The 15,663-nt window shown below is 42.2% G+C and overlaps 1 protein-coding gene across 2 annotated transcripts in view; it reads right to left on the bottom strand.

Moving 5' to 3' along the window:
* Window positions 1–15,663, bottom strand: part of Kmo (kynurenine 3-monooxygenase) — a 43,080-nt gene that overhangs the window by 4,723 nt on the left and 22,694 nt on the right. For both annotated transcript variants that reach the window (XM_028865538.2, XM_037211203.1), the window contains 3 exons: window positions 13,407–13,528; window positions 10,220–10,367; window positions 1,942–1,999 (listed from right to left, as the gene is read on the bottom strand). In XM_028865538.2, the coding sequence (XP_028721371.1) occupies window positions 1,942–1,999; window positions 10,220–10,367; window positions 13,407–13,528 (328 nt within the window). The remainder of the gene's footprint in view (window positions 1–1,941; window positions 2,000–10,219; window positions 10,368–13,406; window positions 13,529–15,663) is intronic.

Consider the following 15,663-nt stretch of genomic DNA (forward strand, 5'->3'; position numbering starts at 1 on the left):
CCTAGCACCCACCTTGGGTGGCTCACAACTACCTGTAACTCTGGCTTAGAAGATCTAATGCCATCTTCTGACCTCTGAGAGCACCTGTGCACACATGCTATACACTCACACACAGACATATAAATAAATCTTTTAACAAAGCAAAATAAAAATTTTTTAAAACTGCTGGTCTCCAGCTAGGTCAAACTAAGCAGTGTTTCCCCTTGCAAAATTTTAATCTTATAAAACTATTGATAACAACAACCTATAGTAATTGAGCAATGTCCATTGAGTATTTCCTGTTGTGATCAAATAAAGGTTAGAATAAAACTAATATTAGGATATTGGTTGTTTAAATCATCATTTCCCTTATTTCCCAAATGGAAAAAATTTGTGATGGTTAATCTATATTGAGAACTTGATTGGATTTAGAATTACCATGGAAACACATCTCCGGACATGTGTCTACAGGGATGATGCCAGAGAGGTAGAACCGAAGAGGAAAGACCCACCCTTAGTGTGTGCAGCATTAATCCGATGGGCTGGTGTCCCAGAATGAATAAAAAGGAGAAAGTGGAACAAGCACCAGCAATTCTTTGCCTCCTGACTGAGGATGTGACTCACACTTCTGCCTCCATGCCTTCCCTGTGCCATGAACCACGGCCCTCGAACTATAAACCAACGCAAACCTTTTCCTCCTCAAGTTGCTTCTCTAGTTACAGCAACAAGTAACTGCACAGGTTCATATGGCAACTTTAAATGATGCTCAACCCTCCGCTTTAACTCTTTGTGTGTGTGTGTGTTTCTTTGAGAGCTTGAGTGTGTCTGGGGGTGTGCTGTGAAGGCTGTAGGCAAAGGTGGACCACCAGAGCTGGAAGGCAGAGAAAGGTGCACAGAGATCTGCTGCTGCTCTGAACTTTTATCTGTCAGTGGGTCACTGCTACTGGGAAGTGGTAGGACCTTACAGGCATGAGGCCTACCAAGAGGTCCTTGAGTCACTGGAGGTGTGCCCTTAGAGGGGGCTGTGGGTCCTAGGTCTCCCTGTCTTTCTCTATCACTTCCAGATCAGGAGGTGAGTGACTTTTTCTCTGCTTCTGGCTCCACACCACGATGTTTCCTCTCCACAGGCCTAGAGCAAGGGGCCAACTGATCATAGACTAGAACTTCTAAAACTGAGAGCCACTGGTGTAGAATATTATTTTAAGTAGGCAAAGATGTATTACATTTGTGTATGCTGCAGAATATTACTTCAACTGTGTCCACGTGTGTTACTTTTGTTTATGTTGCACTTGTCTATCAATGTCAAGATGTGTTGCATTCTTTTCACTTTGCCTGCCTAAGGCACTTGATTAATAAGGAGCCGAATGGCTAATAACTAGGCAGAGAAAGGACAGGCGGGGCTAGCAGCAGAGAGAATAAATAGTAGGAGAAATCGAGGCTCAGGAGAAAAGAAGAAGGAAGAACGAGAGAAGGAGGAGGAGAGAATGAGGGACATGCGTGTGGCAAGAAGCCAGACAGACGTCAGTCAGCCAGACACAGAGAAGCAGTGAAAGTAAGATATACAGAAGTAAGAAAGATAAGAAGCCCCAAGGCAAAAGGTAGATAAAGAGAAACAGGCTAATGTAAGTTAAAAGAGCTAGCCAGAAATGTGCCTAAGCTAAACGTGTCATAACTAATAATAAGTCACTGTGTCATGATTCGGGAGCTGGTTGGTGGCTCAAAAGAAGAAGTCTGGTAAATGTCACAGTAAACCTTTTCTAAGTTGATTATCCCAAGTATTGTTATAGTAATGGAAAGATGACCAGCACTTTCCTCCATGAATTCTAGGTTACCCTCTATGGGTGGTCACTCTCTGGAATGGGCAATGACTATGGCAGAGACATTATTAGAGTGCCAGGATTATAAGTCGGCCCACAACTGATCATCTGGCTAGTGTACATCCTCCTGAGAAAGTATACTTACTAAGATTGTTATTGAATTTGTCCATTAACTCATCAAATACCAAGCAGTCTTCAAAGCCCTGAAACAAGAAAAATGGGTAAGAATAAGGCATAAATAATGAAATACTTCATAGCAATTATAAAGAGAACTAGTATTGGCCAGTATAGTACATAGACTGGGGATCTTTAATGTAACAGACAGGTTCCCATCTTATGTCTAATCATGCTACAAAGACCAGCTCCTGGACCCTCATGCTGTCTCTGCCTCATTGATATCTTCAATGATTATAATGATTTGAAAATGAACAACAAAAAATTACATATATCTGTGATTTTGGTGGATCCCAATGCTCCTTTAAGACTAACAGTTACATGTCTCTACCATGAGTTAGTTGTAAATTAGTCAGATCTGTAAGATTCATGTATAGAATGATTTATTGATCTGAGCATATAGCTTAGTGGTTGAGGACTGTGCCCACCATGCATGAGGCCTTAGGTTCAATCTCCATTATTGCTAAAAAAAAATTAATGATAGGATCAAATTAATTTAGTTCCTATAACTCAAATTTAAAACAGATTTTGAATACAAAGAACTTGAAAAATTACTAAGGTGATACTAAATGAATAAGAACCCCAAGTTCCATTATCTACAAATTCAAACTACAGTTTTAGAGACAATGTAAAAATACATAAAATATAATTTTCATATCAATTATAGTGATTGCATTTAAAGTAGCAAATGTATTCTTCAACAAATATCTGCAAATTCTTTATGGTATAGGAACTTTGACGTAAGAGATGACATATAAGGCAAAGACAACAGTTATACATCTTCACTTAAAATAATTTGTTTTTTCTCTGCAAGTATTGGGGTAGACATTAGTAAAATTGTAGTGTTAGAGGTGAAAGGCGGATATCAGGTAAGTTACGAAAAACACATTGTGTAATGAATCCCTGAGGCAAGATTTGAACTATTTCCAGAACGTGGGCATTTATCCACAATGCTATAACTGATGTTTACTTATGTCCTTATGAAACAAGTGCTTGAAATTGCTTTGTAGGAAAGTCACAAGCTACTTTTAATTGGAATATTGTGGAGGCCCAAATTACTCAGGGACTGGAATCTGAGCTTGCTTTACCCAGCAGGGCTGCATAAGGGGATGATTTGACCATGGTTACTAGGTGTTTGGAAGGGTCTATACTTGGCTGTGCAGTATGCTTTGATCTGGCAAGGGGGAGGTCTTTTGCCCTGCCTTTTGGAATTATTATGAAAAGCTCCTTTGAATAAACAGAAAAGGCCACTGGGTATTGACCCAGATCTTCCTGAAACTATCCTGTGTTTTTGTCATTCTCCTCTTCACTATCTTTCGATCTAATATTTTCGTATCCCTCTCTCCTCCTCATAGGAACCCTTGAAATGGTGGGAGCGGGCTCCCACAGATGATGCCAGAACTTGGGACTTGGGTGTAGAGGAGACAAGGAAAAGAGAGTAGGGGCAACCATGGAAGCAGTTGGACATGTGTGGTTACGAATTAAGGATTAAGCAGTGGTATTCTATTCTTCAGGAGTAAAATTATATATATAGCAGAGCAGCTAAAAGTTAACGTTCTTTATTTTTATAGAGGAACAGTGTCCTTGGTTTTCTGACTATGGGACTCTGGACACAGATTCATGGGGGAGGATTGGAATTGAAATGCAACAACATTATGAGGAACACGGGACAGAAAAGATCCCAGTGGAAGCTTTTGGCTTGTGGGCACTAGTTCTGGACAGTTTGGATCTGAGTCCTGAGTGGCAGGGGAATTTTCCCTGAGACAGACACAGATGAAACAAAACCTTCCACTCCACCAGAGCTGCCACCAGATGGGAATGCTTTTAAAAAATCATTCAATCAGGGTCAGTCCCCTCTTGGCCATGAAGCCGAGTTTATGGAACAGAAGTCTTGAGATGAGACAAGGGAGGAAGTGAAGGGCTTGATGGACTTAGTAATTTCTCTTTCTCAAAAATTGGGGGCTCTTCAGGTCTTTCCTTCTCAGAAGGGTACTCATCTTCCTTCTGTAGTGGCAGAATTAGACTCATCTGGGGGGGTCATCTATCAGAAGGGAAAAGTTGCCCATAATTGCCCGGGTGCAAAAGCTTCCCAGAACATGGCAAACCCTTGTGGCTAGTCCAGCAATCTCCCCTTCAAGCCAGTATTAGAGAAGCAGCTAGCAGAGGGGAGAGGGTGCAAGGATTTCAAATGTTCTCCGTAATTGAGCAGCAAGATGCCCAGGATAATATCATGTGAGTGCATGTTCCAATTCCTTTTAAACAATGTAAGGAATTAAAAATAGCATGCAGTCAATATGGCTTGACCACCCTGTTTATGCAAGCTTTGTTAGAAAGCCTAGCTCTAGAAGCCTTGCCTCCTGGGGACTGGAAACAGATGGCCAGGGCTTGCTTGTCAGGCAGATATTATTTGCTTTGGAAAAGTTAGTTTGTGGAGCAACGTCAGGCCACAACTAAAATAAATTGGGTCCAACAAATTCCCATTACTTTTGATATACTTGCCAGAGAAGGTCTTTATCGGGAGATAGGTCAACAGTTAAATTTTGATGTGGCAGTGTATGCTCAGGTTAATGCAGCTGTCGAAAAGGCCTGGAATAAGCTTCCGTCATCTGGAAGACAGACTGAGGGTTTATCAAAGATAAGGCAAGGGCCTGATGAATTGTTTCAGGGCTTTGTCTCTAGGCTAATGCAGACAGCAGGCAGGTTAACTGGGGATTCAGAAGCTGGACTTTTCCTTGTTATACAGTTTGTCTATGAAAATGCTAATGCCACTTATCAAGTTGCTTTGAGACCTTTTAGAGAGAAAGGAAACATCTCTGACTATATTAGACTTTGCTCATGTATAGGGCCCCTATATAATCAGGGAATAGTCATGGCTGCAGCATTACAGGGAAAAACAAGCAAGGATGTTCTTTACTAGCAAAGAAATTATGATTCAAGACAAGAAAGAGCTCTTGGACCACCAGGAAGCTGCTTTGGGTGTAGCCAGATGGGACACCAAGTCAAAAGGTGTCCTGAAAGGGGAAAAAGCTTAAGGGCAAATAAGAAACCTGGGTTGTTCCTGAGATGCAAAAGAAGGATGCATTGGGCTATAAATGTCTATCAAGAATGGATACCCAGGGGAATCCTTTCCAGGGAAATGGATGGAGGGGCCAGCCCCAGGCCCTAACAGAGTAGATTTATGGGGTAATTCTGCAGTCCCAGCAAAGAAATACATTCAGGACCTCTACAGAGCAACCCAAGGTAGTGCTGGATTAGATCTCAGCTCTTCTATCTATATGGTTTTGACTCCTGAAATGGGGGTGCAAGCCCTCCCTACTGGTGTTTATGGGCCTTTGCTGGAAGGCACTGTAGGGAAGAAGTAGTACTACCATGCAGGGAATCTTTGTTGCTCCTGGAGTAATTGATGCTGATTACACTGGAGAATTTAAGGTGATGACTCACTCACCTAAGGGAATTTCTGTAATAAAGACAGGCCAGAGACTTGCACAGTTAATTTTACTTCTTCAGGTGCAACAAGAAATCCTGTTAAAAGGGATAAAAGAGGAGAGGCTGGATTTGGTTTGTCAGATTTCTATTGGCTATGAGCCATAGGTCCACAGCATCGAGAACTCACTTTGATTATAAACAGAAAAAGTTTCTCAGGTTTTCTAGACACTGGTGTGGATTTGTCAGTTATAACTGCTGGTCAATGGCCTTCCATGTGGCCAAAGATGGAAACTATCACACAGCTGAAAGGGATTGGTCAAACTCAGATTCCTGAGCAGAGCAGCCATGAACTCTCCTGGAGAGATGAGGAAGGTCATGAAGAAACCTTTCAGCCATACATTGTCCCGCACTTGCCTGTAAATTAGCGGGGTTGAGTTGTTTTGAGCCATATGGAAGTATACTTATATAGCCCCAAAACAGTTGTCACTGAACAAAGGTTCCTGACCGGGAGTTAGTAAAAAATAGTGAGGGTCAAATGTCACCTTTGCTCTCTAAAGAAAGGGCTAATAGGGATGGATTAGAGTATTTTTGTTTTTTTTGTTTGTTTGTTTGTTTTTGTTTTTGTTTTTTCGAGACAGGGTTTCTCTGTGTAGCTTTGCGCCTTTCCTGGAGCTCACTTGGTAGCCCAGGCTGGCCTCGAACTCACAGAGATCCGCCTGCCTCTGCCTCCCGAGTGCTGGGATTAAAGGCGTGCGCCACCACTACCCGGCTGGATTAGAGTATTTTTAGGAAGGATCATATAGCACCCTGTACTCCATGCAAATCCTATAACTTGGAAATCTGACAATCCTGTTAAGGAAAATTAATGAAACCATACAGCCAATGAGACTTTTGAAGCCTGGATTGCCTACCCCTACAGCCATACCAAAAGATACTTATAAAGTTATTTTGGATTTAAAGGATTGTTTGTATATCATCTCTTTGGCTCCCCAAGATTGTCAAAGATTTGCATTTAGCATTCCATCAATTAATTTTAAAGAGCCCATGAAAAGATGTCAGGGAGGTTTTACCCCAGGGAATGGTCAATAGCCCAACATTGTGTCAGAAGTTTGTGGCTCAAGCTATCCAAAAGTTTAGAGATCAACTTCAGCAAGTTTATATCATTCATTATATGGATCATATTTTGCATGTGCAAAAAGACAAAGAAACTTTGCTTGACACCTTTGGACAGCTTCAGCACTGCCTTACCCCTGCAGGGTTAATTATTGCTCCAGAGAATGTGCAAAGACAGCCACCTTTTCCGTTTCTAAGATATATGTTATACCTTAAGGAATTAAAGCTTCAAAAATTGGAAATAAGAAAGGACGGGTTAAAAACTTTGAATGATTTTCAAAAGTTATTAGGGGACACTCAATGGTTGCAACCTTGTTTAAAAATATCTACTGGTGATTTGGAACCTTTAAATGATATTTTAAAAGGAGATAGTGATCCTAATTCGCCCAGAAAGTTAACTGAAAAAGGTAGACAGGCTCTTTTACATATTGAGAGTGCTATTCAAAATCAGCAAGTACGTTATATTAATTATGATCTACCTTGGCATGTATATATTTTGACCATGAGACATATTCCTACATCAGTGTTATGACAAAACAGTCCTCTTTTATGGTTACATCTTCCTGTTTCACCAGTTAAGGCATTAAATCTATATTATGAAGCTGTAGCTTGTTTGGTACAGAAAAGCAGGATTGAATCTAGATATTATATTGGTAAAGAACTAAGTGTGATTAGTGTTCCTTTTACGAAACAACAAATTGGCTTTTGCAAAATAATGATTCTTGGGCAATTGCCTTTTCTCAGTTTTTAGGTCAAATTGATAATCAGTTTCCAGCTGATCAATTGTTGCAGTTCACCCAAATGCATTCCTTTGTATTTCCTAAGGTTATGATGAAAGATCTTGTAAGAGATGCTATGCTAGTTTTTACTGATGGTTCCTCCAATGGGAGGGCTGCTTATGTTATTGATGGTAAAAGCTACAAAGTACAAACAACCCCAGCTTCAGCACAGATAGTGGAATTGAGAACAGTGATTACAATTTTTCAATTTCTTGTAGATAGTTCATTTAATTTATATATAGATAGTCATTATATTTATAGAGCTCTTCAAGTTATAGAAATTGTTCCATGCATTGGGACTGGTTAACAATCAGGTTAGGATGCTGTTCCAACAAATTTAAGACGCTATTCACCAAAGAGAGCTACCATGCTTTGTGGGTCACATTAGAGATCATTCCAACTTCTTGGCCCTTTAGTCGACAGTAATGTATCAGCTGACAAATTAACATGGATGATTGCCTTATCCCAAGTAGAATTAGCTCAACAGTCACAAGCTTTTCATCATCAAAATAGTAAGTCTAAGAAAGCAATTCAATCTTACCAGGGAAGTTGCTCAACAGATAGTTAAACAATGTGGGGTTTGTCCAAAGTATTTTCCTGTACCTCACTTGGGGGTAAACCCTCAAGGTCTTCTTACTAATCATTTATGGCAAATGGATGTCACTCATATTGGGAATTTGGCAAATTAAAATATGTATACGTGACCACTGACACTTATTCAGGATTTTTAATGGCCAGTGCACAATCTGGAGAAGCTACCAAAGTATGTAATTGTTCATTGCCTAGAATGTTCCTCCTATATGGGGATACCAAAAATTATTAAAATTAATAATGTTCTGGATATAGTAGTAAAGCATTTCAGCAATATTGTTTCTGATGGCAAATTGAACACAAAACAAGTATTCCTTATAATCCTCAAGGACAAGGCATTGTTAGGAGAGCTCATGGCAGTCTCAAGATGAAGCTTCAAAAAATTAAGAGGAGGGAATTGTACCGTCAGTCACCACATAATGCATTGAACCATGTTCTTTTTGTTCTGAATTTTTTTAATGTGGATGTCCCTGAGCAATCTGCCGCAGATAGATTTTGGCACAATGGCACCCAAGTGACTTTTGCTCAGGTGAAAGGGAAAGATCCTTGCTAGGGATTATGGAATGGTCCCGACCCTGTTTTAATATGGGGTTGAGGGCATGTTTGAGTTTTTTCACAAGATGAAAATGAACTTCGATGGCTGCCTAAGCACTTGGTGCGGTGTGTGGAACAGAGGAATGTCAGCTCTGACGACACCATAGCTGCTGGTATTCCCCTAGAGGAGTTGGAGTGAGAGCAGCTGAATCATCTTGATCCACTGATGTTCTCCTGCAGTCTGGGGAAAGAAGGAGACTAAGGAGTCCCCCAGACTGCTGAGAAGGAGTTTGGGATCAAGGTTTTGTCACTATTTGGTATTCAAGGACTGAGACTGTGAAAGCTGGAATGAAATGGAGCCCAGAGCCACACTACTTCTGGTTGTTAGCAGCAAACCAGTGCATGGCTCCTTTAAGAGATGGTTTCTGATTCCTACTAGCTGAGCAGAAAGCCTTTTGAAGAGTTTTACAGCAGCTAAGAGAGTCTTTAGGTTTGATATGGATGCATCAGGAGTTTACAGATTTAGTTGATGTTGTTGCATCAAGAGTTTATTGATTTAAAAAAGGTGTTGGTGTAGCTGAGGCTGCTATAGACATCCTAGACCCATTCAAAGAGGACATTCCGTCTTGGTCATCCTTTACTCCTTCACTGAGAGATGTAGCAGCCTGAGGTAGCAGGAGTATTGCTGTGGTTGTTCCATCTATTTGCAAGCTCTTAGTAGGGACCTGAGTCAGAGCTGCATAGAATTAAGCTCTGTGCTTTCTCCTGCTAGAGGCTGGTAGTCAGAGATGGGTAAGTCCTTCTTGCTAGCTGCCAACCTAAGACAGAGTACACTAGACAGAAAGTGTATCTCCATGATGGGTAAGGCAGATTAATGAAGAAGATGACCTAAGACAGGCACAGTCTATCTGAGAGGTCTGAGGGGCCCTTTAAAATATTAAGAAGGGGGAATTTGTGGAGGCCCAAATTACTCAAGGTTTGAGAATCTGAGCTTGCTTTACCCAGCAGGGCTGCATAATGGCATGATTTCACTACGAACATGGTTACCAGGTGTTTGGAAGGGTCTACACTTGGCTGTGCAGTGTGTTTCAATCTAGAAAGGAGGGGGTCTTTTGCCCCACCTCTTGGCATTGTTATAAAAAGCCCTTTTGAATAAATGGAAAAGGCCATTGGGTATTGACCCAGGTCCTCCTGAAGTGTTTTTGTCTTTCTCTTCTTCACTATCTTTCTATCTAATATTTTCTTATCCCTCTTTCCTCCTTATAGGAACCCTTGAAAAGGTAGGAGCTGGACTCCCACAGAATATAGTCCTATCATCAAAGAAAAATATGACTAGTGATTATTAAACTATTATCACATGTACATGTATATACATGCAAGAAGTTAATAAGATTTTTGATATTAACATTTAATACAGGATCACTATATTTAAAAAATTTCATTCTAACCAGAATGCCAAAATTTCCATGAAAGTAGTAGTATTCAACATCTAATCAGTTTGTAGTTTTACTTAAGCCTGCCAATCATATTAGCCAAGTTTCCACATTAGGCTGTAGACATAGTTCTCAAGAAAGCAGGATGCCTTATCATATGTTGTGCTTTTCTCTAGACTGGGATATTGTATCAAATAATCTGGATCCTCGATGGAGTTGAAGTGAGTCTAACTGAGCAATGGGAGTGGTGAGCAAAATGGTTATGTTCTTGGGACTGTGCAGGGATGGTTTAGACAGCACTTCTATTTAGGATTTACTATTTGAGACAGACTTCGGAATGTTCCAGGAACTTTCCCACAGGAAGAGAACTCACCGCATTCATTCCTTGCCCAAAAAATGGGACAATGGCATGAGCTGCATCTCCCATCAGCACACAGTGTGACTTCAGGTGGAAGGGGGAACACTTCACTGAGATCATGGGCTGGGCAGGCAGTAGGAAGAAGTCTCTCATGAGGGCTTGCCTTTGGAAAAAAGCAATCAGAACATGAACAGATTAATTGGGGACAACCACTGCTAAGTTCTTACAGATTTATTGGCTTCATTGCCATGGTATTTTGATGAAAAACAAACAAACAAACAAACAAACAAACTAAGAATGCAGAAGTAAAACAGCAAACAAAGGAGGGCGATGTAGTTCAGTGGGATAATGCTCGTCTAACATATACAAGGTCCTGGGTTCAATCCCCAGAACCAGGGAAAGAAGAAAAGAGAAAATGGTTTCTTTTAGAAATAAATTCTGCTATTCTAGGCTACAGAGAAGGCTAATTTGGCAAAGCCTGGCCGTGCAAGCATGAGGACCTGAGTTCAGAGCCTTAATTCCCATGTAAAAGTCAAGTATGGTGGCACTCATGTAAGACACAGAGCGTGCCTGTAGTGTGTGTCTATAATCCCAGCTCTGGGTGGGAAACAGAGATAGGAAGACCTCTGGGGCTGACTGACCATCATTCTACTGCCAGAATTTGAGCATTTATTCCCTGTTCTTCAATCAATATTTTCTTGTGTTCTTATGAGCCAAGATGTTTGTCAATGCTCTGTAGAAAAAATTCACAAGCTACTTTTACTTGGAATATATTTCAATCACCAGAACAGTATTTGACTAGTGAGTGGCTAGACTGCCTATCTATCAGGCCCCATGTATATACCTTGCTGGCAAGTCAGTCTAGCCAATCAAGAAGCTCTAGGTTCAGTGAGAGACCCTGTCTCTAAAATTATTGTGGAGAGTAACTGAGGAAGACCGCTAAATATCAGCCTCTGGTCTCCAGAAACATGCATGTATGTGTGGGTATATTTACATTAGACTGCCCCCACATGGACATATATACATACATGTGCACTTAAAACACAAACATGTATATACACACAATTCCACAGTTCTAATTATCATTGTTTTTGGTAAAGTTAATCTCATACAAAAGGATAAATCTGGCAGTATTTTAATAATTTGAAATGTCTGTATATCATGTCATAAAAGCATTATTATGTAAACAGACCATACTGTTTTCAAATGTATTATTATATTTGAGGCTGTTTTTAAACACACTAGTATATTTTAGACTCCTGTATAAATGCTGAACAAATGTTACAGTATATTTTACTAGACCACAGCAAATAGAGATTAATGTGAATTTTTATGTTTTGGGAAATGAATAACAGTAATCAAAATTATGTCTGAGGACGTTGGAATAAGTTGACCAATGGGCACAAGATTTCAGTTGAACTGAAGTAAACTCATCATCTATATTGTTGAACACAAAGTCTAGGGTAAACACAAAGAAAACCCTGATATTCATAAAACATCAACAGAGGTTTCATAGAAACTATAAATATGAAAACACTACATGTCCTCAAGAATGTTAAGTCTGAGGCCAGCAAGATGACTCAGCAGGTGAAGGTCCTTGCTGCTGAGCCTGATGACCTGAGTTCAGTCCCCAGGAATCACAAGATGGAAAGCAAGAACTAACTGCCACAAGTTGTCCTCTGACCTTCATATGCCACAGTGTGCCCCTTTCAACAAATAAATAAATACATAAATGTAATTTTTAAAAAAAATTTAAAAAAATATTAAATCTGTCTACAGATGTAAAAAATAGCCATGGAACAATTTAAAACTACACAGGATCTAAATTTGGTGTGCAGGTAGGTTCTTTTCAAGGGTGGAGGGCTGTAGATCTCTCTATATAGATCAAAAACCCGTGACAGTTGGCACTTTGCAAGCCCCATCGGGCTGAGGCTGCACTTTACATTTTTCACAGGTAGCTGTGGATTTTGTAACCCCACCATCAGGAAGACACCTTGATTATCATCTCGGAGGTACATGTTGGGAAGAAAGAGGCTGACTGGGTTGAAATCTGGCTGTAAACCAGGCCTGGTGGCACATGACTGTGTTTTCAGCACCAAAGGCTGAGGAACAAGGATTATGGATTCCACATCAGCTTGGGTTACAGCAGGGAGGCCCTGCCTGCAAAACAAAAACTCCTGCTCTTCTTTGGCCTGATTGTTCACGTGCCCCAAGTTTCATATGTGAAATCTGAATCCTCAGCGTGATGGTAGTTGCAGCCAGGAACTTGGGAGGTGATTCACTCATGAGCATGGAGCCCAAATTGAATCCAATTTGTGCCCTTAGGAAAAAGACCCAAGGGAGATCCATGTCCCTTCAGTCACAGAAGTTCTCACAAGCAGAAGGCGCCTTCTGTGAGCCAGGAAGAAGCTCTCACCAGCCACAGACCTTCTGGTGCCTTGACTTTGAACATTTCAGCTTCCAGAGCCGGTTGAAATGGTCTCTCACCTCTAATCTCTGTTGCCGCCAGCCTACACAGGTGGCACTGTTTCTACAGCACTCTTCGGTCTCCCTGGAGAGGACACTGCAGTGGCAAGTGAGCTAGGTGTTTGTTTTGTAGGGTGTGTGTGTGTGTGTGTGTGTGTGTGTGTGTGTGTGTGTGTGTAGTATTTGGAGGAAGCAGAGTCCTTAAGTGAGAACATACAGCAAAGTCCACGTGCAGGGTGATGCTGACATGGGCCGTATGAGGAGCAGATAATAAACCAGCTAGCTAGCGAACTCACTGAGCTTTGGTGGGGCAGAACTCAACCCGTGTGAGCCCTGGGCTGAACAGTGTATAGGATGACCTTACTTAGTCTGCAACAACCTGTCCAAGGTGGGCAATATCATTTAGCAGCATTTCACCACGAGGAGCCCTGAGCATGGGACAGCACACAGCTAGGAAGGGGACAGGCCTGAGACAGGCATCTGCTGTGTCACACACCAAGGCCAGGAGCCCGGGCAAAGCCTAGGGACACTGGTGCTTGTGTTTCTGGGACAAATTGGGCATGACTGTTCCAGAATCTCTACTCCTAACAGAGAGCCCACTTAGACTTTGGCTTTAATGTTCGTTTACAGCAGTGCATTTTAAGAGCAATTTTCAAGAAAAGTTGGAACAGTTTTGTTTGGATTTGGAATAACTCAACCCAAAGAATTGAAGGTACAGTTTCTGGCTGAGACTCACTCTCCCATCAGAGGGATAGCATCTGGAAAGTTCCTCTGGAAGAAGTCCAGCACATCATCACTTGTCAGGAGTTTTTCAAACTCTTCGAAGGGCATGAACAAGGTGCACGTGAAAGATTTGTCCTGTGAAGGAGAAGAACAAGGAGGTGTGAGAGGAGAGAGACTGTGGGGTTGGGGATTTAGCTCAGTGGTAGAGCACTTGCCTAGCAAACACAAGGCCCTGGGTTCGGTCCTCAGCTCCGGAAAAAAAGAAAAAGACTGTGATGCTGGCACTAGGAGTGGACCCCTGAACCACAGGACCATCGCTGGGACTAAGGATCTCCTGGAGACTATCCCAGCCAGCTTTGTCCCCCTCTTTTCTGGAGGAAAGCTGCTCCACCATGTTTCAGAGGTGCTCCTTGCTTCCCAGGTCACTCAGAGTATTGCTGCTGTGTAAACCGTCCATGTTCACCAAGTAAATACTGCAGTCCTTAGATTGTTTATAGATGGTTTCATGTGATTTGTTTTCCTCCTCTTTTTCCTGCCCTTAAGATAGTATTGATCCCCTTAAGATAGTATTGATCAAGGCTGCCTGTGGTGGCACACACCTTTAATGCAGCACTCAGGAGGCAGAGACAAGCAGATCTCTGTGAGTTCAAGGCCAGCCTGGGCTACAGAGTGAGTTTCAGCCAAAGCTACACAGAGAAATTCTGTTTCAAAAAAACAAACAAACAAAAAAAAGTCTTGATGCTATGATAGACAGCAACAGGTGTTAGTTATTTAGCTGCGCTGTGTTCTTACCCTGCAAGGAAACGTCATGAAACACGACAGAATCCGCTTATAAGAGTTTATTAGAAATACAGGGATAGAGAGTGCGCAGGCCTGTGGGAGAGACACGTGCGTGGAGAAGAGGGACTGGGAAGCATGGCGCTCCACTTTTAAAACCGGCTGGGGGCGTGGCCAGGTCACGTCACTACTCCACGAGTGTGCGTAGATCACATGGTCACGTTGCGCGCTTACGTAGTCATGTAGCGTCACGGACCCTGATCACGCGAGACCCCTTGGCCCGGAACTTGCTAGGCGGAGATGTCCGGGTCTGCCGGGTATCCTAGCTACGAGACGCCTTGATCCGGAAATGGCTAGGCGGAAGTGCCTGGTAAATGCGACCCTGTTGTAAACCCTTCATGCTTTCCTCACTGGGTCCACCTGTCTCACCTAAAACCTTTTATCTCACCTCCATCCCAGAAAAATCTCTCTTCATATACAGTGAAACAAACAGGGCCTCTCACTCTCAAGCTCCAGAGGACATCAGGATCCTCTGCTTTGTCGCCAATTCCAGAGGAATAAGGTACCACCCCTTCCTTTTCCAACCAGGGCCACACAGAGCCGGAGGCAAAAGGACCATCAAAAATATCCAGGCGGTAAGGAATAATGTAATACAATAATTTATCATTGTTCAATACTTAGCAACTGATCACCTGTGTTTCCCAAGTGCTAACCTAATAAGGGAAACAGGTGCCTTAAATAAACTACCTCCAGCAAGGCTTGCCTAAGGAAAACAGGTGCCTTAAATGAACTACCTCTAATGAGGCTTGTCTCAGATAGAAATTAAGCAGAGTACTAAGACCAGATCTACCTCAGGTAAATGTCATATGCCTCTATCTGGGCAGGCCAAATCTACCTCAGACAAATGCCAACTCCAAAATAAAATAATAATGATTCTTTCTCTCTAAGCTCTCTCTATGTCAACAGTATCTTGTTAAACGGGAGGCCTCCAGCTACAGTATGGATGGACAGCCGCAGAACCAGGAGACGGCAGAACGTCATTCCAGGACCTCCACCATCATCCCCGGACTTCACAAGATACCCCTCACCCCCACCCCAAGAGCCAACCAACGCCCACTATTCAGCTGGAAGCAGTCTTTGAGAGAAACGTCGCCCCCGTACCCAGTCAACCACAATTTTTTCTTTTTTTAAAAAAATAAGAGTCGGGAATGAAGGGTTTACAACACGGTCGCATTTACCAGGCGGACACTTCCGCCTAGCCATTTCCGGATCAAGGCGTCTCGTAGCTAGGATACACGGCGGACCCGGACATCTCCGCCTAGCAAGTTCCGGGCCAAGGGGTCTCGCGTGATCAGGGTCCGTGACGTTACATGGTCACGTAAGCGCGCAACGTGACCATGTGATCTATGCACACTCGTGGAGTAGTGACGTGACCTGGCCACGCCCCCAGCCGGTTTTAAAAGTGGAGCGCCATGCTTCCCAGTCCTTCCTCT

The sequence above is a fragment of the Peromyscus leucopus genome, chromosome 15 (genome assembly GCF_004664715.2).
Source record: "Peromyscus leucopus breed LL Stock chromosome 15, UCI_PerLeu_2.1, whole genome shotgun sequence".
Lineage (NCBI taxonomy): Eukaryota > Metazoa > Chordata > Mammalia > Rodentia > Cricetidae > Peromyscus > Peromyscus leucopus.